This window comes from Xiphophorus maculatus, chromosome 1 (genome assembly GCF_002775205.1).
Source record: "Xiphophorus maculatus strain JP 163 A chromosome 1, X_maculatus-5.0-male, whole genome shotgun sequence".
Lineage (NCBI taxonomy): Eukaryota > Metazoa > Chordata > Actinopteri > Cyprinodontiformes > Poeciliidae > Xiphophorus > Xiphophorus maculatus.
Window position 1 is genome coordinate 372,382 of NC_036443.1, and position 24,962 is coordinate 397,343.

The 24,962-nt window shown below is 40.1% G+C and overlaps 1 protein-coding gene across 1 annotated transcript in view; it reads right to left on the reverse strand.

The window, feature by feature from the left end:
- The window catches only part of mtor (mechanistic target of rapamycin kinase), a 166,505-nt gene that overhangs the window by 11,321 nt on the left and 130,222 nt on the right, over window positions 1-24,962 (reverse strand). Inside the window, exons 48-49 of the mRNA XM_023324507.1 lie at window positions 16,197-16,344; window positions 15,970-16,092 (exon numbers count right to left, since the gene is read on the reverse strand). Coding sequence (XP_023180275.1) covers window positions 15,970-16,092; window positions 16,197-16,344 — 271 coding nt within the window. The remainder of the gene's footprint in view (window positions 1-15,969; window positions 16,093-16,196; window positions 16,345-24,962) is intronic.

Below are 24,962 nucleotides of genomic sequence, written 5' to 3' on the forward strand. Positions count from 1 at the left end.
GGGCACGAGGAAATACATTGAATAATAGCCTCTGGATTGCCGCAGAGGATCCACTGCCTCGATGCACCCTTGGCCAGGAGTGCAGAAAGCTCCTAGTCCAGGGCTTGAGCTTTCACTGGGTCGGTGATGACGGTGACCCGGTGTGAGATGTGAGGTCGGAAATGTAACTGGTAACCATGGGTCAGAGTGGCAACTACCCATGGATCCGTAGTGAGAGCAGCCCAGTAACTGAGCTGTTGATGAGAAAAATATCCAACGGCTGGCCTGGCAGCCTCTCTTTCTTTCCCCACGATCCATAGGAGCTCTGGGGGGCAGCGACCAAAGTCTGTGGCCCGGGTGTGCCTGGTTGGTTGACGGACCGGCACAGGAATGTCCCTGCTGGGTCTCTGCTGTACCTCACAAGGGTAAAATCCACCAGGCCAATCACAACCCCGAGGCGGCGGTCGAATGCTGGGGCCAGCCGATGGGAGCCCCTGATTATGAGGAGGAGGAGGCATACTTCTGCTGAGGCCTGAAAGCTGTTGTCTAGTCTGCCGCGCCTGAACAGTTTGTTGCAGTGCTTCCAAGGCAGCAGAATCAAATAACTCCCCTGGCACCACAGGAACGCTGCGGAGGGTCCTGCGGCATGTTTCAGTCAATGTGGACTGAGCCAGCCAGACCTGTCGGCGAGCCTGGACTAGAAAGGACATCACACGCCCAAGGTCTCTGGTCATGATTGCTGTAGAGGAATATAATTATATTAATAGTTAAAAATTATGTTTGTTGGTTGGTTTCGCACTAAGATATGTTTTAACCTAAAAGAAATGTATTGTGTCAAATGGATTGGGATTGTGTAAGAGTGGAAATACTCTATGGAGTTGCACTGAGGAAATCTGGCGCCATAGAAAGTCAAGTTGACCTGGCTCCCAGCTTTCCTTGGCGTGCGAAGCCGAAGTGAGACGAAAAGAATGTCTGGGAAATAAACTGTTTGGATAGATAAGAATAATAATTGACTTGTTTTGCACCTTTGAAATGGAGCAGATGTTGGAGGCCAATAGGTCTGAATATTTCCAAGGAACTTCCAATACACATCCAGTGTAAGACGGAGCCAAATGAACTACGTAAATGGAGGAAAGCAACGCCATTGGTCGGGGCTTTCCAATACACACCAGCAGAGCTCAGATCCTATAAAAAACTGATACCAGAAGTAGAAGTCAAGAGATTTTGGGACTACTGTAACGATGTGTATGTGATGTTAAGTTCCGCAGATGTGCATTAAAATCTCTTCTCGTTTTGACTATGAGCAGAAGGAGTTCCGAGTCTTATTTAACCTTTATTTATATACTCTATAAGTTTAGGCACCTTTAAATTCCTCTATATAAATGGTGACACCCGACGTGCCAATGAGCCGATTCAGACTTAAGGGGGACGAAAAGGTGTCTCTCTCCAGACTGGCTGCAAGGCAGGGATCCGGGCCAGACACAAAAAAGAGGTAAGATTTTTATCTCTTACTTATTAAATTATAGAAAGGATTCTTGTCTGGTGGCAGTCTGAAGAGCTAAAAAGTGATAAGGTTCTTTTCTGCTCATCATCAAGCGAACCCTTAGCGCTAAGGGGGGTTGCCTAATCACCAAAGGCTTATAGTTACCTTTTACATTGTGGAAATATACGCAACCTTAAAACAAGCACCTTTGTCAGTCTGGCTTTACGCCCTTTTGGCGATGTGTAACACTCCAGGAATTTCAATTCCGCGTTATAAGTTACCACATTTCAGCGAGCTGGGTGAAGCTCTTCTGAGCAAGCGCCTTCGCAAGTTGATTAATTAAAACATATCACGATTTGTTAAATACGGCGTGAGGCCGTGTGTTAGGAGAATGGCAAGAGGCCATGAGTTTAATATTAAGCCAGCTGAATCTGCGAAGAGAGATTGCGATCTCTAGAAAAAGGCCAGGAAGTGATTTTGACCTTCCCCAGAGAAAGCGAGAAACACTTCCAAAAGAAATATCAGATTTCTTGGTGAGGCCTTAGATATATGAATAAAGGAAAAAGTAAAGATTGAGATCTCCATATATAAGTTGATGTAAAGCGCTGAGAATAAAGTTTAAGGTCACAAATCTTCGATTTCGACTGGGCTGAGCGAGGATTGATTCCTTCATTTTGACTGATTAGATAAGAAATCTTTCAGTTAGAAATAAGGGGCCTAAAACGACGAGTCTGAGACATATACTGAGAAGTCTCAAAGTTTAGGAAATTGAGTTTTTTAAAGAATATATGTGTGAATTAAACTGCAGTATGTGTTTCATTATTTTCTTTGTCTAAAATCTTTGTAAGAGGACTTGAAGTTAAATTGTGCCTTGGCTGAATAATTGTGGTCCTAACATAAGAATATTCTATTGTGTGCACACATTAAAATTGACCAATGGCTAGTTAAATCAGTAGCCAACTAAATTTATATATTTATAAATATAATAGACAATAAGTTATATATATATTAGAATCCCCGGGGAGAAGAAATTTCACAGGAAGTGGAGAAAAGAGCAATATTTGGGAGAAAATAAATGGAATGAATGTGCTGAGACGAATGCTGAATAATTGGGAATGAATGTGTATGTGTCTGCTGTGTAAGTATTCAACGGCATGCTCTGTATATATTGTAAACTTTGAAATGTGCATATTTTGGCTTATTAAATGACTGATTGCTTCAAAGTGGCGTTGAAGCGTTGAAACTGTGCTCTGTTTAAGAGTTAATAGTTGGCCTTTAATTTGTCTGCAATTGTTCTATACTGTTCGTAACTTAGGTACTAAAGATAGGAAAATATAGCCATATCTACAGCCTAAGTTACAGTGAGAGAAAAGAAAGGCGTTTGTGGCGGATTGCCAAAGGATAGACACACGAACATTCCCTTCCAACCCTTCTACCCCTCTCTCTCTCTCTTGCCCCCTCCCACCCTTTCTATTTTTCTGTCTCTCCCTCCTCTGTTTCAACACACGTCACGGGTCCCGGATCTTTCGTGATTTGAGACCATTCCTTGAACACACCCAACTTGTAGTCCACAGTATCTAAGACAGCCCACTTCCTATTACGGCTAACTAGCCCACCCTTGCTCACCAACTGAAGAGAAGTGCAGTGTAGCTTTTCCCTTTTTCACTACTCTTTGCTCAAAACAAAGAGGTTTAAAGCATATAGCCTCAAATTAACTCAAATAAAACAGACTTTCATCTAAATAATCATTGTTCTGTGACACTGAACTATGTTGAACATCTTTTAAATGTATATTTTACTGTGAATAGAGTTGAAAACTGTAGGAAAACTCACTTAACTGCTATATCTATTGAAGAATATATAACATATTTAGCAATATTAAGCAACAATAAGCAAGCAATACTACAAGGAGCGGATATAACGAGCGCAACTAACTAAATTAATCAACTCATTCCTTATGATTTGATTCACAGTAGATCCATGATTATATTACACTGGTGCCAAATTAAAGAATTGAAGAATTGGAAGCAGTCACTATTCAGTTGAGCTCTTTGCTAGTGTAATTTTAATAGCCAATAAATTTAGATTCAGGCAATATAAAGGAAAAAAACAGACGTTATTGGTGGTGACCGCGCCAGACGAGGACTAAAAGGTAGTTTTTTCCTGAAAGAATCAGATCACTAACCAACCATATTTTATAAATAAATACACTAATTAATTGAAGTTACATTAACTAGTTCTCTGAGTAAGAACGTAAGGAAAGGAGAGACGCACATGATAATAAAATGGCCTTAACTGCAATAAATTCTGAGATCTCTGAATTAGTAAAATAAGGAAACTTGGAGAAATAATGATCTGCAGAAGTGAAAAATTAATTGTTCCGGCAAGAAAATAATAACAACTAGTGTCGATAAATAAGCGATAAGACAAATTAAGATAAACAAGATAAAGATAAATTAGGGAATTAACTAGATTACCATGACACTTAAAATATGTCCTAAATACCTGGGGAAGAGAGGTATGAAAGTGTGTGTGAGTAGGCCTACTAGAATGATGTGATCGGTGCGTGATGAGATGTGTAATAAATATTTGTGTGAAGGATACACAGTATATGGACAGATGAATGTGAAAGAACAGTTAATGAGCAAAGTATGACAAAATGAATGGAAGTTTGAATGAGAGGTGTATGATAGAGTGTGAACGCATGTAATAAACAGCTAAAATTGCATGTTTGGCTTTAAGCACCAGGAGTTTTGCCTTATTATTATTAGAGGTGAACGGCTTGACTGAGTAAAACTGGTGATTGGTTGGAGTGTGTGTGTGATGCATGCAAAATGATGGCTAATGTGCATGCTTTGGCTTTGCTGTACGAATAGCGGGTTTGTGGGCCCAAATGACCTACTATTAAAGGTTAAATTAAGCAGAGCAAAGGAGAGAATAAGGTAGGGACAGGCTACACACACACACACACATACACAGTAATGGACAGTAATACACAACCTTCCCTCCCTCCCCATCTGGGGTTGAGGAAGAGAATTGAAAAAAGTAAAACAGCTCTGAGCGGCCGACAATTGGAATTTCCGCTCGCACTCGGACAGGAGCGCGTTCATGATGTTACACACATGGGACGCCTCCTCCCACGTACCATATACACACACACTGACACACAACCACACAGGGCAACACAACAAGGATTAACTGTACTTGAGGTAGAATAAGTGCCGGCGAGATTATCTATCAGATTGTTTCTATGTTGTCTACGTGTTTGTCTTAATGTTGTTTTGTTTGTCATAAGTGTTTTACTAACATCCCTCTGACCTAGTATAGTTTAATTATTACTTGGATTGATGAATATCAAATTCACACCAACATTTTTATATGAAACTACAATCTTAAACGAATGTTCAAGGCCTTTAGTCATCCACAGCAAGCCTGACCTCTCAGTACTCAAAAGTCCGGACTATAGTGAAGGTTGGCAGGATGCCTTTAAGATTCTGCAATTGATCATTTCAAATCTGTAGGAGTACTGAGTCGACAGAGTCAAACTATGGATCTAAATTATTTTCTAACTTATGAAAAGGAATTATTAGCAAATGGTTTGGAAAACATGGAACATAATATGTTTGGAATGTGGAAGATGTTGTATTAAGTGAAGACAGTGATTTTGTTTTTAAGATTTTATTATCATGAGATGTCATGAAAGTGTTTACAGTTCTATATTTCAGCTCATTGAGTTAAGATGAAAGTGTTTGTTATGTTGAGTTTAAGTGCCATGACAAGACGTTAATATTGTTGTACAAATTGTGTTGTAATCAAACACCACAGTCTCTACGCCTCCACCTCCACGTCACACGAGGCAAAAGGCCAGAAGCTGCACACACAGGCGCAGCTCAGAGCAAAGGAGAGGACGGAGGAGAGCAAAGGAAAAGGGGGGCTTGGAGCCCAACTGCTGAGAGCTGCAACACGGGCGGACTAAAGAAAAACAGGGCCACGATCCTCAACACCACTCTGCTCAGTTTAAGTGAAACAGGATATAGGATTTAAATTATGGGAAATATAATTAACAAATCAAAATAACTAGAGTAGACAAAGGACTGACGGTTTTTACATAGGAATCATTCAATGGAAGATAATATTCTAGGAAGAATTGGCATTAATTATTAACATGCACAGGTGACACAGTGAATCAGTGCAGTGACAGCAATAATAAAGTTATGAATAACATATTTTAGACAGGATGGTAAGTGTTAAAAACATTGTAATGATATTTACTCCCCTTGAAATTAAGGGTAATATGAAGATGTAATTGGTTTGTTATCGGAAGACCTCAGGAATCGTAAACAAAAACATCTAAACAGATAATGCTACAATTATAATTGATAAAATTGATGTGGGGATAAATAGGATTTAACTCAAACAAACGATTGATTAAAGGCAAGATAAAATAACTCACCTTAAATAATCACATTATTAACCATTAAGAGGTGGATCTGTTAGCCATGAAAGAGTTGCATATGACAACATTGGCACTAAAGGAGGAGTGTCAATAATGCTGACACAGCATGTCAACATGGAGAACCAAAACTCATCTCCACAGCAGAAACCTGCGTGGGTCATGGAGCACTGGCACAACGCCTGCTCTGACATGAAGTAACAAGCGATGCTCAGACCAAAAACAACAGCGGCTGAGCACAGGACATGGTCTCCACACCTGTGGCGACAGCCATGGATGAAAAGATCAGCAGCACCAGAATCATCATGCAACCTGAGGCAAAGGACAGTCCACCAGGAAGATCTAAAAGATGATAAACTGATGCTACATTTGGCCATTCAAATTATATAAGAAATACATAATTACATAAAATAATAATTATTGAGAAGAAAATTAATCAATTTGATCAGACTTACAATTGTGTGTAAATGCTATTTCATTCCCATTGCTGAGCAATATCCTCAAATTCTAGTTGACTGGTTAAGACCTTGTCTAAATTGTTTATTTGCTAAACTAGCATGTTCTGTCGAATAATAAAGATAATGAGTTCTCCCATGACAAATCAATTTCTTACCTCATGCACTGCTAACAAGACGGATATCGTTCTATAAAAAAAAAAAAAAAAAAAGGAAAACGGGTTCAGAGAATTCAAATAGAAGCTGAAGTGAACCCGACAAGGATAAGTTATAAAGTTCCTATCCTACACACCTGGATTAGTTCCAAGGGGGGTCAGCAGGTTACATGTTAGAACAAATAAATTTAGTTTAAGAACTTTGTCACAATAATGCTTTTATTTTAAACAATCGATATTTAAAATCATAACGATTTGTTTGAATTTAACCGGATTTAGTGTTTAGTATGGTTACACAGCATGAAACTCACACATAGAAACTATACTCACGGATAAAACAATCAGGAATTATCTTAGGAAACTTATGAATGTCATTAAACACTACAATAGGTTGTTTATTGCACACTTTCAACAACAGACAATTGTGCACCTTGCTTTACTTACAATTCAGACCTCGGTATCTACATTTAAATGTATGAAAGGATTTGGAAAATTTTACATTAATTCCAAAATATCTTGGTTTTGTTAGGTTGGTTATCAAATTGTTTCTGTAACTAAAACTGTCGATAAAAATAAGTTTATCTCTCACATTAACTGAAACTTGTTGTAGCTGCCAAACACAAAATATGCTGTCAGGAAAACAAATGATAGAAGACGAGATGTTTAAATTCAGATTGCGATTCTCACCAGGTAAACAGACTCAGCCTTAGAGTTAAACAGTAAAAACAGGACCAGGTTTTGATTGCATTCTTTGCTTAATCAAAAGTACTAATTGTTTCTGCTTTCAGCTCTGTCTTTTCCAGAAGCTGAAAATCTGTCCTATTCTGGCCGCCTTGTTCTGATGGAAGACACCTAAATATCTCCAGAACAGGAGGAGTGAGACCTGGAGAGATGGTATGATGAACCAAACAATGAAAATGTGGCTAAAGTAAAAATTGAGTTAAGCAATCAGAATTTCAGGTAACTGGAACAGATCTCTCCTGACAATTGGTGATTAAACTCAATATAACGACTCTCCACTGAAAATATGCCCTTGGGGCCACATCAACATCTTGGGGTCATTCCTGAAATACAGTGTATATTTAATACTATAACCTAAATCTAAGAACTATATATATATTAGGAAACTTCTCACTTCTTAGGAATAAAACTTTCTTAGGAAAATAAATAAAAACATAAGGGTTGTATTAAATGATTTTTTAAATTAGAACCAGGAAAATTACTTTCCAATTGGATTATTAAAACTAAACTAAAATTATTCTGCAATTTGAAGCACTGTAGAACCAAGTAACAACTGAGAAATACATTGCCTTAAGAGAAAGAAGGAATACAAGCAAATGAACATAAATAAGTAAATAAATTAGCACTATGAGTAAGGAAATAGCTATAATAAGTGAGCTGACAAATATGTTGAAAGGTACATAAGATCAACATTGTGGAATCATTTAGAGTATTCAAGAAGACTTAACATCTTCTAACGGGGAAAATGAAACATTTTAAAAAGAGGAACAAATTCAGCAATTCCTTAATAAATTTGATTAACCTTTTCAGGAGTAAAACTGAAATTGAAGCTTCCATTACCTATGGCATGGCTCTGCCTATGATAACTGATAGCAACAGAGCACACATAAATGAGCCAAGGGTGAAACAAAGATGCAATATTATTAGATAATTTAAAACTATATAACCATTTCTAATCTAAATCACTAAGCTCTACATGAAAATTGCGTCCAAATAATAGGGAATGAATCCATGACAAGATAAAAGTAAAAGCTTCATAACAACAAATCCTTATTTAGCCTGAAATCAAAATCTGACATATATAATATGGTTATTGGCCAGATATTATAGCCTGAAATTGGAAGTATGTTGAGGAAGTATTTTAGTCATAGAATTGAAAACTATACAGGTATATCGTTATCCTAAGAGGCATGTTGCATTACAGGTTAATGCTGACTCACGTCAAACAGAAATTCATGAGCAAATGTCAGAACCAAAGTAGGACAGAGTAACTTAAGCCTTAACATTGGTTGTATCTGCATTATGTAACATTTGATCAGTTCTCGGAATACAAGGATGATAATCATAGGCTATAACCAAAATCTACTGGCAAATTATAATTTCCTTAATTGGAAAGTATGCAACCCATTGTCTAACAGAATGATTTGCAGCAAATAATAACGTCAGCTATATTATGGAATTATGTATGGCAAACTCAAAATAATTTTTTCTAAGTAGCATATAAACTAAGCAACAAAAACATGGTGATATGAATTAGATGTGATTAATGTCTAGTTTATCAAAGGTAACTACTATTTAATCTGAAGTGTTATTCCCAGCAGATTGCTTCCGGTATCAACGCTAAGAGCAATACAGTTAAATACACGGAAAACGAAACAAGTTCAATGGAATATTTACAGTATATTTCAACACTGACCTTAGCTGCAAGAACATGAAACCTTCTCTTGGTTGTAGATTATTTAAGCATAAAAGGAGCAACATCCTGAATATGAGGCATTAACCCTAACAATTCACATCCTCGTGAACTGAATTACAATATAGAGTGTATGATCTAATCTTTATTACTATAATTACACATTACAACAAATAACAGACAGTTAGAATTTCGGGAAGTCTGAAATATGATGTTTACCCTTCACTAATTTGTAACTTTGACAGACCAGCGAGTTGATGGCGCCTGACTCAGTGAGGAAAGTGATTTGTGTTTAAGCTTACTGCTATGTTGGATAGTCGTCGGAGCGCCGACTCAGTTTCTGATCACTTGAAATGTTGAAATCTTTAAGTATTGTAGGGAATAAACTAAAAACAATAAAAAAAAAATAAAAATAAAAAATAAAAACAGTAAAATTGTTAAGTTCCGTTAACATAAGGGTGTAGTCATGGTCATAGGGGGGTAATTCGCTAATTAATTGTGTACTAAGCTTAATATAGTGTAACAATAATTACATTACTTCGGCACTGTATGGTAGAAATGACTTGCATAATGGAATGGCGAAGTTACTAGTTATAGCACTGAATTGGACTAAAGGTTGTCCAATGTATCTGAACAAACAATGCACCCACATATGCAAACATAAATTTCAGTGTTTCTAAATCTCTTGTTTGAAACATCACAGAATAAAAACGAAAAGTTAGAATCTATAACTACAGATTTAAGTCTTCCAGAGGAAACTGGGGTTTCTGGTCCTGTTGCTTCCCTTTTGCTTCTTCCCTTGTTTCTTTCTTTTGCATGAAAACCCTGGTCAATAAATTTATATAATCTAAACAAAACTCAATCCTGTTTGATGAATATTTCCATAAGACCTGCCTTTCAGAAGCTGGAAGCAGGAAGAGCAGATTTGCCACATGAACGGCTGAACCTGAGTACTGGTAGAGTGAGCCAAAATACCTATATTTTTTGGGTTGAAAATTTTGATAATGTCTCATAATTGTTAAACCCATCATGAATGTTCTTTAAAGTTATGATCATTATTGCTGAAGTTGATTGGAAGTTATTTTGTTGATGTATTGTTTTCTCATATCTTATGTCTTGGGGTGGAGTCGTGGCTCCTGGAAACCATATGGACTGTTAACGAGCAAGACTGTGAAAACTGGGGGAACTGACACCATTATAATGCAAAGGTGATGTCGTTATTATGCGTCTACATGGATAATTGATTCTGTAATGACCATGTTTCAAATCTGCCACGTTTGGATATTGTATAAACTGCTTTTCCTTTAGCCAATTTCTTTTATTGTGTTGTCAGCGATTTTTGTATAAATTTAATTTACAGTGTTTGTTGATGGGTGATAATGGGAAAGGTAACATGTCTAGTATTGTTGTTAATTGTCTATAACATATTTACCTGTGAATTCCTTGCATAAGTAAAAATAATTCTTGGTGTTTGATGGGGTATTAGGTATGAAAAAATGAAGTGACTGGTGGGAGTTTTGTGTAGTGGAGGATATGTAGAGGTGGTAATAATATGACATGAAATATGTTAAATGAAATGTATATCATGCCACATGGAAAATCCTTATGCGCAACTCGCATGTGAGTTATTAATGGGACTTTAAAATCAAATAACGGAGGCATCAAAGATTTCACTATACAAGTAATGAAGACCTTTTAATTGGAACATATTGTACTACAAGATACTGGTCAGTATTTTCTGTCTTCTCAGGACAACCCAGAGAGACTGGTGGTTCAGGGACCCTTTGTGTGCTGGACTCAGAGACTCATGGACAATGGAGAATGTGTTGGGGGCCCTGAACCAGGACTCTGAGAGGCAGAACAATAAAATCAAGGGAACATCAACCCGGAACAACAATTTACTTCTGCGACTCGAGGACAAGGACTGTGCAACACCACGTTATCCTGCATCCTGCTACTAAGAACTTGTATAGTGTTATGATTCAAGCTTATCTCTACTTGTTCAATTCTTGCCAATATGACCAATGATGATGTTGGGTGAAAATCATTGTGGGTACTGTGACTGCAGTTCCATTTGTGCCTGCGGGTGGTTGCCTCTGGAGCCATAGGAGAATTTTTCCCCTTGAACGAAAGATGCATAAACAGGGTTTTTCGATCCTATACAGGTGGAACTGTTGGCCATGGGACAGCAATGCACTGTAATTATACATTCACTGTAAGATAACAATTTATCTTCACTGGTTCATAAGTAGACCTCTACCCATACAATTCTCTTTAAGAAAATCATTCCTAATTAGAAAATAAGTGTACTTATTTTAGGGGGGATATGTAGAGGAATATAATTATATTAATAGTTAAAAATTATGTTTGTTGGTTGGTTTCGCACTAAGATATGTTTTAACCTAAAAGAAATGTATTGTGTCAAATGGATTGGGATTGTGTAAGAGTGGAAATACTCTATGGAGTTGCACTGAGGAAATCTGGCGCCATAGAAAGTCAAGTTGACCTGGCTCCCAGCTTTCCTTGGCGTGCGAAGCCGAAGTGAGACGAAAAGAATGTCTGGGAAATAAACTGTTTGGATAGATAAGAATAATAATTGACTTGTTTTGCACCTTTGAAATGGAGCAGATGTTGGAGGCCAATAGGTCTGAATATTTCCAAGGAACTTCCAATACACATCCAGTGTAAGACGGAGCCAAATGAACTACGTAAATGGAGGAAAGCAACGCCATTGGTCGGGGCTTTCCAATACACACCAGCAGAGCTCAGATCCTATAAAAAACTGATACCAGAAGTAGAAGTCAAGAGATTTTGGGACTACTGTAACGATGTGTATGTGATGTTAAGTTCCGCAGATGTGCATTAAAATCTCTTCTCGTTTTGACTATGAGCAGAAGGAGTTCCGAGTCTTATTTAACCTTTATTTATATACTCTATAAGTTTAGGCACCTTTAAATTCCTCTATATTGCAAAGGCCTGAAGCGCTGCGTCGCTAAAGCCAATAGCTGCATCTGCCCTACTGGTATGCTGAAGGGATGCAGAAAGGGCAACCATGAGGTGCGCCAAGGAATTGCCAAGGCAGCAAGCACGAGCTCCAGCATTATACGCTTTACAGAGGAAACAATCTGTAATGCGACACTGAGCCCGCGGGCACCAAACATCATCACGCAGGGCTTCATCTGGGGACACAATGAGCGAGGCAACGGCAGGTTCGACCGCAGGCATACGATCCAAGCCTGCCTTGACCGAATCATGCATAGCTGCCAACACCCGACCATCTGCAGAGAGACGTGAAAAGGCTCTAGAGACCCGTCAACAAGCATGCAACTCCCTGAGGTACTCCTCTGATGGAGGGACAGAAAAGGGAGTAGGGGCTTGTCCGTGCCTGAAAAAGGCACTGCCAGGAGTGGACCCCAGCACTTGCGGGACATCCAGCTGCAGCAGTCTCAAGGCCATATGAATGATGTACTGCATTGAACTGTCACCTGAGCCACTAGCCCCACTCTGAGACGAAGAGCATGAGCCAGTCTCCAAAGCGTGAGACGTCTGTGCCTCCTCCTCCTCATTCCCAAAGTGAGAGTCAGAGGCAGCCAAAGACAGCACATCGTCCTCCACAGCTAACACTGGCACAGTTGGGAAAGAGAACCTAGTCATGGGAGCATCCACCTGAGGTGCCCAAAGAGGTGATTCCATCTCCGCCAACTCTGTAGACAATTGCTCAGCCCTTGTGGAAAGACCCTGACCAGACTTAGCTCGCTTCTTCTTAGGAGGAACCACAGAGGTTGTGGCCTCAGTCCTGCGTTTAGAGCACCTAGGAGTGGCCACCTGCCCAGAAGGTGGAAGGTCATTTCCACACTCGAAGTGTAACTGGGCCAGTCAAGCCACTTCCACTCCATGGGGCATGTAGCTGCAGTTCATGCAAGGATTTTCTGAAAGGGCCTCAACCAGGTGATCATGCCCAAGGCAGACAGGGCACAGGTCGTGACCATCATCTGCCTGAAGCACAGCCGCGCAATCCGCACAACAGTGGGAGATAATCATGTCCAAAACTGAAGCGAGTCCAACCACAGGCAGACAGAGCAGACTACGATTGGGAGAGGGGGCGGAGATTGTGATTGTCACCAATCACAATAAAAGAACAAAAAGAGGCTGACACCGTCAGCTATGTCCAGAATAAAGGGCGGAATAATAAAACTGGGAGAAGGGGCGAGACGCTACCGTCACCAATTACAGAAAAAACAGCAGACGCGATCCGCTACGTCCAGTTTAGAATGAAAATCAAATCAAGATTGGGAGAGGGGGCGGAGAACGCTACCATCATCAATCAATAAAATAGCAACAAAGGGACTGATGTCCAGAATACAGGACAAAAAATATAAAATTGGGAGAGGGGAACGAAAACGCTGCCATCGCCAATTAAAGCAGCAAACGAAGAGCTTCAGGTGAAGAAAAAGAGGGCTGACGCCGTCAGATATGGCCGGACAGGACGAAAATCCAAATAAAACTGGGAGAGGGGGCCAAAACGGTTCCCGTCACCACTCAAAGTAATAACAAACTCCAGAATCATAAGGTCGGCTAAAATTGCGAGAGGGGGCAAGACACTACCGTCACCAATTAAAGCGAAACGTCAAATCTTAGAAGGCTAACACCGTTAGCTAAGCTCCAACATGTGTACAAACACAGTGGTTATAAGCTGCGAATTGGGAGAGGAGGCGCAAAACGCTGTCATCTCCAACAAACAGTACCTTGAACGAAGATCCATCGCAGCCCTAGGAGGGCGATACACCGCCACTCCAGCCAACTGGCAGTCGGGCGTCCAACGACGGTGAAAAGATCCAGAAATTAAAAAGGCCGATGCCATACAAAGCGAACCGCACCCGAGAAGAAAAGAATAGCAGAGCCTCGGATGACGTCATGCTATATAGCCTCTGATTGATCATCCGATATGTCACAGGTGTGACTCTGTTGATATTATTACTGAACGGTGCATGCGCGAAGGGAACATTCAGTGCTTTCAGCACCGCCCTCTGGCGGTCAAGTAGGGATGAAATAGAACTCATGTTCCGACTAAAACCAGGGAGATGGAGTGGATTGGCCCGGTTCCACAGTCCTTCACTAAGAGAAGACACTTTACAATCCTGCTGGGAGTTTAGAAATCACAAAACGGATTAAAGATCTGCTGCTGGATCAACCTGCTGACCTCTCATGTTCTGGTTCTGCTCTGCATCAAATCCAGAATCAAACATGGAAAAGATCCGATCGATCGATCAATCAACCATATTGATTTATGTAAGCACATTTCAGCAACAAGACGGTTCAAAGTCATAAAATCATGACTTTGAACCGTCTTGTTACAATCACCAACTGTAACAAACATCAATATGTTGATTGATGATTCATTGATTATGGTTCAGAATCAGCTCCAACCAGGAGTGTTTTAGTTTAGATTTAAAGGAACTCGGTGTTTCGGATGTTTTCCAGATTTGTGGATCATAGAAGCTGAATGCTGCTCCTCCATGTTTGGTTCTGGTTAAAAACCCATTTGGTTAGTTTCATTTGATTCATAATAACTGGAACATTGATCAACATATTTGATGATTTTGATGACAAACTGTAATGTTTATTCCTTGTTTCATAATTGGTTACTTTATTATGTTTTATGGTGCAAGTCTCTTTGAATGGCTTGTTGCTAAACTGTGCTTCATAGATAAACGTCTCTGAACTTCAGCCATCTTCACAAATATCTTTAAAATGACAGAAATGTTCTTGTGTTCTTGGAAATGGAACACTGTAAATGAAGTCCTGGAATCATAAAATGAGAACCTGTTTGTCAGTAGAAGGCTGTCTCTCAGAGGAAAATGTTATTTCTTCCTTCTTACGTCTGCTGTATAATTCACAGCTCTTGACATTTTACCCAGAAATTAGGAAAATCCAAAAATATTGTCTGAAAAGATTAAGCCTGACTGATCGTCCCGGTTACGCAGAGTGTTAGGAGTAGGGCTGAAATGATTAATCGAATGATTCAAGTACCCCAATTATTAAAATGAAAATTTTATCTGCCTCAAAACTTCTTTTATTATTTAGTTCACTGAGTTCCAATCGGGATATTATTTGCGTTACGCAGCGCTCTCACTTCCACCTATGAGTTGTTGACGAAAGCTAAGTGTTAGCAGCATAACGTCCAATTTTCAGCTTCGGCTTGTGGGGATTTTATTGATTGATGATAATGCCCGGGTTTCCATCGTTTTTGGGGGACCAATAAACATCCTTAAAATGACTGGATCGATCCCTGTATTACGGCAGCCATTTTCCTGCAGGAGCTGCTGGTTCAGAGCGAACGGTGGAAAGAGCTCTGCGGGAGTATTTATATACGGATAGACTGAACATGCCGGGGGGCTGAGTAGTTGATGTGTATAGTGTAAGTGTAGCTATAAGGACGAACCGCACAATAAAGTTCATATCATCCCGGTCTGAACAAACGGGTGACAGAAATCATCGTGGTGGTACATTGCTGGTAGATGAATTTCTGAGTATGACGAACGAAGGTGTAAGATTACAAAGCCCATCGCTAACATGGACACAAAAGCTATTAATGGCTGGTCAAAGTGAGACTTCATCTATGAAATTGACTGAAAATGAATACATAAACTAAAAGATGGAGCATAGACATTTTTTATAAGTGAAGTTTAGAGCCTGCCTCTTTATTATTAACTTGAATATAATTTCAGATTCTTGTATAGCGTTTCTTCAGCTTAACTTAGAAACTTGTCTTATTGTTACAGGTTAATTTTCTAAACTACAGAAAAGTAACTGTTAGGGATGCTCAAATATGAAAAATTGGACTGATGTTAATATCAAATAGTAACACTGGTGTTATGCTAGATTTACCAATATTTATTTTATCTTTCTTTTTTATCCGATTACTCGATTAATTGGAAGAATAATCAATAGATTACTCGATTACTAAAATATTAGTTTACAACAGCCCTAGTTAGGAGTCAGCATCGCACCTCAGAACTGGGGCTCTTGAGCCACAGGAGCTTGGCCAGGTCGTCTCCAGCCGTGTTGTTGACGGCGTGCTCGAACACCTCCACCTTCTCCATCAGCGTCAGATGGTCATAGTCTGGCGCCATCTGAAACAAGCCCAGGTCAAACCAATCTGTGTCCAACTTCCAGCTGTTTCTACACGTTTAAAAACAAAAAGTAATCTTATTCAAACTTTGAGGTGAATTCTCACTCTGAGCATGATGCGATGTTCAATGTTGAGCAAAATCTTTTTCTTCTCTCTGTAGTCTCTGATGAGGGCGTGCAACGTGTCGCAGTGGGGCACCCAGCCAATCAGGCCTGAGTTGGTGGAAAGAGGGATGACGGCGTAGCGCTGAATGCTGATGGACACAAACAGCCACAAACATCCAGCCGTTAGTTTGTCTGAGGTATCAACTTGTGGAAAACAAAAACATGCATCACAACTTAAAGCTTCCCCTGAAGACCTGGAGCTGTAAAGACGAAACTTCTCTAGAAAATCACATCGAATGTCAGACATGACACAACCTGCAAAAAGCAACAAGTATAGGGAGACCAATGGACAAACAAACTGATGGACAGACGGATGGACAAACTGATAGACAAACAGATGGATGGACGAATACACTGAAAGATTAATGGAGAACAATAAGAAAAGGACAAGCAGGACAACCATAAAAACATGGACTCATCCTGGTAATTATTTTCACGAACAAATATATATCAGTTGTTATTCCATACATACACAGTGTTCCAAATTATTATGCAAATTGGATTTAAGTGTCATAAAGATGAAATTTTTTTGTTGTGCTATCAAATTTATAGGTGGTATTGTGTATCAGGGCTCTTTGAATCACTATAATTTCAGAGAGCTGGTTGATTAGTTTGTTTTTTGAGCTAAATTAAAGGAAATCTACTTAAGAAGGATGTTCCACATTATTAAACAGGCCACAGGTTTCAAGCAATATGGGAAAGAGAAAAGATCTCTCTGCTGACGAAAATCATCAGATAGTGTAGTGCCGTATGACAAGATATAAAAACATTAGATATTTAACGAAAACTGAAGCGTTATTGTACTGTGAAGAGATTTGTGGCTGATTCAGAACAAAGATGGGTTTGTACAGATAAAGGCATAATGAGGAAGGTTTCTGTTAGACAAGTTGATCGGAATAAGAGAGCAGCTGTTAAAATGCCCTTACAAAGCAGGAAACAGTTATTTGAAGCTGCTGGTGCCTCTAGAACCTCAAGGTGGAGGATCCTCCAGGGGCTTGCGGTGCATGAACCTACTATTGGGCCCCTAACCAGAGCTCACAAGCAGAAATGGTCGCAGTGGGCCCAGCCGTACATGAAGATTCATTTTCAAACAGACTTGTTCACTGATGACTGCTGTGCAACCCTGGATGGTCCAGATGGATGCAGTAATGGATTGGTGGTGGATGGCCACCACGTCCCAACAAGGCTGTGACATCAGCAAGGAGGTGGTGGAGTCATGCTTTGGGCCGAAATCATGGGGAGAGAGAGAGAGAGCTGGTCGGCCCCTTCAGAGTCCCTGAAGGTGTGAAAATGACCTCAGCAAAGTATATGGACTTTCTGACTGATCACTTTCTTTCATGGTTCAAAAAGAAGAGCCGTACCTTCTGTAGCAAAATCATCTTCATGCATGACAATGCACCATCTCATGCTGCAAGGAATACCACTGTGTCATTGGCTGCTATGGGCATAAAAGGGGAGAAACTCATGGTGTGGTCACCATCCTCCTCTGACCGCTGACCTCAACCCTATTGAGAACCTTTGGAGTTTCCTCAAGCAGAAGATCTGAGGGTGGAATGCAGTTCATATCAAACCAGCAGCTCTGAGAAGGTTTTCTGACATCCTGCAAAGAAATTCAAGCAGAAACTCCACAAACTCACAAGTTCAATGTATCAAGAATTGTGCTGTGATCAAAAAAGGGGTCCTATATTAACATGGAACTCGGTCTGTAAGATGTTTTTGATTGAAGTAGCTTTTGATTTTAGTACATGTGACCACTTAATGCTGCACATTCAAAGAATGGCCGTTTGCAGTTCTTTATAATCCATAAAATGTTTAGAAAACCTGCTGTGCATAATAATTTGGAACAGTGCATTTTGAGTTTTTTATTTTTGAAACAAAATACTGTTCTGGTGGCTGGGCTCTCCCTTAGAGATAGGGTGAGAAGCTCAGTCATCCGGGAGGGACTCAGAGTAGAGCCGCTGCTCCTTCACATCGAGAGGAGCCAGTTGAGGTGGCTCGGGCATCTGGTCAGGATGCCTCCTGGACGCCTCCCTGGTGAGGTGTTCCGGGCACGTCCCACCGGGAGGAGGCCCCGGGGAAGACCCAGGACACGCTGGAGGGACTATGTCTCTCGGCTGGCCTGGGAACGCCTCGGGATTCCCCCGGAGGAGCTAGAAGAAGTGGCTGGGGAGAGGGAAGTCTGGGCCTCCCTTCTGAAGCTGCTACCCCCACGACCCGACCTCGGATAAGCGGAAGAAGATGGATGGATGGATGGAATACTGTTCTCAAGGGGATCTTTGTTCAGTAAAATTTGATTTATACTGTAATAGTTCATGACTTGAAAATTATACTGACCATCATTTGCATTGACCATTTAAGAAAATCTGAGAAAATATCACTTGCACCATAATTTGGAACATGGTGTATATACACACACACACACACATACACCCCCCCCACACACACACACACATATATATATATATATATATATATATATATATATCAATCAGTGACGTGTGGTGAGGTTCATAGTTGATGTGACATTGACTTAATCATAATCAGATTTACAAATATATAAATTATTGTGATAAACGATAATATTGTTTGAAGACCTTGCACTGATTTAATGGAAATGACGTAATAATCCATGTGATTTCCTGCCAAAGATAGATACACTTTATTTTCAAAAGAACACTAAACACTGGAACTGATAAACAAAATAAACAAAACAACCAAAAACAAAATAAAATGGATTCTCAGTCTCCATTAACAAAAAATGTACTTGAATAAAAACTAAACAACATAAAGCCAAAGTGGAAATGAATACTGCATTCAACCAAAAGAGTGCAGATTATGAAGTCTGTATATTATGTTGCCCTTCAGTAATAATTAGATTTAAATAGAGAAGATGGGCACATCGACTACCTGATGCAATAGTTCACACTATATGATGTTTTGCCCTGATTTTCCACTTACAGCAATCTTAGAACGTCCAACGTTCTAAATTCTAGATTGTCGCTTGCAATTTCGTAACTGATCATCCTGTAGTGAAGGGGTCACCAACACGGTGCCCGCGGGCACCTGGTCGCCCAAGGAGACCTTGTCAGTCGCCCGCTGAGCAAGTTCTAAAAATAGCCATTGTCATTAGGCAGCACTGCCAAAGAAATTATTTAATTTAATGTTTTTACATTGAAGTAATAACATTTGTTTATATTTAGAGTTTTCAAAAAGGAAATGATAAAAACATTTAAAATAAATTGCTTTATGTATAAAACTCTTTCCTACGGTTAAAGTTCAGAACTTTCGCGAACGCCTGCAGGATATTATCGGAGGGCAGCAGCGCCTGCAGCTATACAGCTGAACATACTCTGCGTACCTTGAGATCTTCCTTTAAGTAAAAAAGAAAAGAATAATTTCTGAAAGATCTTTTGTGCCAAAACATCTTGTATGTAGCGCACATCTGTGTGAATCTCTGGGGGTGAGCACCTAAAGTCTAAATCTTTTTGGTCAGTTTACGTTTGTTTATTTGGCGACCTGGCGCTTTTTCTGTAAGATAAAAATTAATGACAGGAGTTTGAACCACCCGTAGTTCTAAGAGCGGTCGTTTGGATCGGCTGAGCTTTTTACCGGGTGCAGTTCTGGAAGGTCGTCGGTTTATGAGCTTATTCGATGTTTCCCAAACTGGAGAGCTGGCGGGTCACCTGTCGGGTCACCTGTCGGCTGACATCTGCCGCTCTTCCTGAGCGCAATGCACGACGCTCTTCCTGAAGAGACTAATCTAATCGAATTTAATCTAGCCAAAGTAGAGTAGAAATTAAGCAAATATTATTGCTTCACCTTCTCGTCCTCTGGACATCTGACACCACCTGAACCTGCGATCAACACTCTCCTCTTTCCGTGAACCACACCGGTAGGCTTCGCTTCCATGTCTTTATTATTTAGCATTGTCTGGAGAAAAAAAAAAGTCCGCTGCTCTTGTGGTTTAGGTTTGATTTTTGCGCATTGGGGAGGTGGTTGTGCTCTTGCAGGTCAGGTGCAGTGATAGTTTTGTGCTACTGATCTGTCGGACCTTTTTTTTTTTTTCAACATTTGCTGGTGTTAGCCAGCGGGTGACCTGTCAGCTGTTCGCGAAACTACAAAAAAAGCTAATAAACCGGCGACCCGCCATAACCGCACACTGTAAAAAGCTCAGGCGGGCTCTTAGAACTACGGGAAGTTCAAACTCCACTCATTCATGTTTAGCTTACAGAAAAATGCCAACCTGTGAAGTAAACAAAAACAAACTGACCAATCAGATTTAGGCTTAGGCGTACCCCCACCTTACCCTTCACAGACTGTACACAGCTATGTGTACAATAACGTTTGACACAAAATATATTTTTTTCTCCACAATTTTGCTAATAGTAAAGAGGGTTAGATAATAAAACAATAAGTATTCTTTTCTTTTTTATTTAAAGGAAAATTTCAAGGCACTCAGTGTGTACAGCTGTACAGCTGCAGGCGTTACTGCACCAATCCAGTCTCAATCACTTGTGGGCAATTTAGAATCACACAGAAGAGCTCCAAAAGGGAATCAAACTAAAAAACTCAGAACTAAGAACTTCTGATCACATAATAGCAATTAACCATAGCTGTCCTTACTGATAACTATTGTGAGTAGTCCCTAACATTAATATGATCAGGCAGCATGTAATCATATATACATATATGTATTATTGTTATAAAGGGTGAGCCAAGAAAATTTATGTCTGTATCAAACAAGTAGCCCTTCATGTTACTCTGTACCCGTGAAGTAGCTCCCAGTTTCAAAAAAGGTTGGTGACCCCTGCTGTAGTGTGTGGTGTGTTACTGAAGATTGTCAGCCTCCAATCTAAATCAGGGGTTTTCCCTGACCAGAGCGTTAACACAGCCTGTTGAATGTGACAGGTAACCAATCAGAAAGCGGAATTCCCCTCCGTGTATTGCAGGTAGATTGTAGTAAAGCATTGATTAATGCCTGGTTTTAAAATGAGCTAACTGGACTTGCAGTGATTATTTCGTGCCCATTGTTGGACACCACACGGTACGATCGAACCGATATACCAAGGATTTCTGTCGGCTAATGTGTGGTCTCTCAGGTTTTGAAAATGGGCCGACAATCAGCCGACAGCTCTAAGATCTTGTAGTGTGCGCTGGGCTTTACACTAAAGAAATGAGGAAGGGGGGCGCAGGGGGTCAGTGGAGAGCACCGGAGTTGAGCCTTTTTTCATTCAGTGTCATCAACAGAAAGAGAAAAAGGCCGGAAGAAACAATAAAGCCGATAATTAAAATGAGGTCGATAGTTTTAATTTATCGTGCAATTAATTGATTTATTGTTTATCACGACAGGGCTAGTGACAGCCCATCAGTCTGGGGAAAGCTATAAGACCATCTCCAAAAAATTCCATCCACTGTGAGACAAATCATTTACAAATGGAGGGCACTAGGCATCACCGCAACTCTGCCCAGAAGTGGACGGCCGTCAAAACTTACACAAATAGCACCAGAAAAATAATAATGCAGGTAAAGGCCAACCCACGCATCACCTGAAGAGAGTTGTAGACCTCTTTTTTCTTTGTTTCCCTTACTTGGAAGGTCTGCTTTATAATTTGAGATTTGGATGTTCATTTCACATGATTATTATGATTTTTCTTTAGAAAACAATGACCATGTTCGGGTGGTTCACAAACTTTCAAGCAGCACTGTATATATGTACAGTGTATAGGCCTGTCGCGATAAACGATAAATCAATTAATCGTACGATAAATTACATGTCAATTATCGGCTTTATCGTCTCTTCCGTCCTTTTTCTTTCTGTTGATGACACTGAATGAAAAAAGGCTCAACTCCGGTGCTCTCCACTGACCCTCCTTCCTCATTTCTTTAGTGTAAAGCCCAGCGCACACTACAAGATCTTAAGAGCTGTCGGCCCATTTTCAAAACCTGACAGACCACACAATAGCCGACAGAAATCCTAGGTATATCGGTTCGATCGTACCATGTGGTGTCCAACAATGGACACAAAATAATGGCTACAAGTTCAGTGAACTAATTTTAAAACCAGGCATTAATCAATGCTTTACTACAATCTACCTGCAATACATGTGGCTAGTGTCAGCGTAAAGTCCTGACTGAATGAAAATCATTAGAACCTATTTATGTCACGTTAACAAAGAACAGCTGAAAAGTTACCGGGTTTATCAACTGCGGTAGCAATTTTGCTCCAACTCCTCCTCTTGTCATTTCTATATTCTTTTCATGTTGAATAAACATTAATGTTGTTTCCACATATCATCTCCAATGTCTACTGGACTTCAGGTTGTCAGCTGTTTGGGATTCTCCTCCATAATTTCCCCTCAGAAAGCGCGGAGGGAATCCGCGCCTTCTGATTGGCTACCTGTCACATTCAACAAGCTGCGTTAAGATCCCAGTGGGGAAAACCTCTGATTTAGATCGGAGCGGCAACAACGATCTACCATAACACACCACACAATCTTAGAAAGACCAACATTCTAAGATTGTTGTAAGGGGAAAAATAGGAGCAAAAAATCATGTAGTGTGAACTATTGCATCAGGTAGTCGATGTGCCCATCTTCTCTATTTAAATCTAATTATTACTGAAGGGCAACATAATATACAGACTTCATAATCTGCACTCTTTTGGTTGAATGCACTATTTATTTCCACTTTGGCTTTATGTTGTTTAGTTTTTATCAAATACATTTTTTGTTAATGGAGACTGAGAATCCATTTTGTTTTTGGTTGTTTTGTTTATTTTGTTTATCAGCTCCAGTGTTTAGTGTTCTTTTGAAAATAAAGTGTATCTATCTTTGGCAGGAAATCGCATGCATTATTACGTCATTTCCATTAAATCAGTGTAAAAAGGTCTTCAAACAATATTATCGTTTATCGTAATAATTTTTTGAGACAATTAATCGCTCAGCAAAATTTGCTATCGTGACAGGCCTAACAGTGTATCACAAAAGTGAGTACAACCCTCACATTTCTGCAGATATTTAAGTATATCTTTTCATGGGACAAAACTGACAAAATGACACTTTGTCACAATGAAAAGTAATCTGTGTGCAGCTTTTATAATAGTGTAAATTTATTCTTCCCTCAAAATAACTCTATATACATCCATTAATGTCTAAACTACCAGCAACAAAAGTGAGTACACTCCTAAGAGACTACACCCATAAATGTCCAAAGTGAGCACTGTTTGTCTTTTCCTCCCAAAATGTCATGTAACTTGTTAGTGTTACTAGGTCTAAGGTGTCATAAGTGTGTGATGCCTACAGTCAAGCATAGTGGTGGGAATGCCATGGCCTGGGGCTGCATAAGTGTAGCAGGTGTTGGGGAGTTATATTTCATGATCTCCGATATGTACTATAAAATACTGAAGCAAAAGAAACTGGATCACAGGGCTGTGTTCCAGCATGATAATGACCCCAAACACACCTCTAAGATGACCACTGCTTTATTGAAGAGGCTGAGGGTGAAAGTGATGGACTGACTAATCATGTCTCCAGACCCAAACCCAATACAACATCTTTGGGATGTCCTCAAGCGGAAGGTGGAGGAGCGCAAAGTCTTGAATAGCCGGCAGCTCTGTGATGTTGTCATGGAAGAGTGGGAAAGCATTCCAACGGCAACCTGTGAAGCTCTGATAAACTCCATGCCCAGGAGAGTTAAGTCACTTTTGGTAAATAATGCTGGCCGCACAAAATATTGACACCTAAGGAACTTTCATTAACTGTGTACTCACTTTTGTTGCTGGTAGTTTAGAGATTAATGGCTGTATATAGAGTTATTTTGAGGGAAGAATAAATTTACACTGTTATATAAGCTGCAAACAGACTGCTTTTCATTGTGTCAAAGTGTCATTTTGTCAGTGTTGTCCTATGAAAAGATATACTTAAATATCTGCAGGAATATCAGGGGTGTACTTTTGTGATACACTGTATATATACACTGCTCAAAAAAATAAAGGAAACACTCAAATAACAGATCCTAGATCTGAATGAAATTAATATTCTCATTGAATACTTTGTTCTGTACAAAGTTGAATGTGCTGACAACAAAATCACACAAAAATCATCAATGGAAATCAAATTTATTAACCAATGGAGGCCTGGATTTGGAGCCACACACAAAATTAAAGTGAAATAACTCTACACGCTGATCCAACTTTAATGTAATGTCCTTAAAACAAGTCAAAATGAGGCTTAGTATTGTGTGTGGCCTCCACGTGCCTGTATGACCTCCCTACAACGCCTGGGCATGCTCCTGATGAGGTGGCGGATGGTCTCCTGAGGGATCTCCTCCCAGACCTGAACTAAAGCATCCGCCAACTCCTGGACAGTCTGTGGTGCAACGTGACATTGGTGGATGGAGCGAGACATGATGTCCCAGATGTGCTCAATCGGATTCAGGTCTGGGGAACGGGCTGGCCAGTCCATAGCTTCAATGCCTTCATCCTGCAGGAACTGCTGACACACTTCAGCCACATGAGGTCTAGCATTGTCCTGCTTGAGGAGGAACCCAGGGCCAACCGCACCAGCATATGGTCTCACAAGGGGTCTGAGGATCTCATCTCGGTACCTAATGGCAGTCAGGCTACCTCTGGTGAGCACATGGAGGGCTGTGTGGCCCTCCAAAGAAATGCCACCCCACACCATTACTGACCCACTGCCAAACCGGTCAT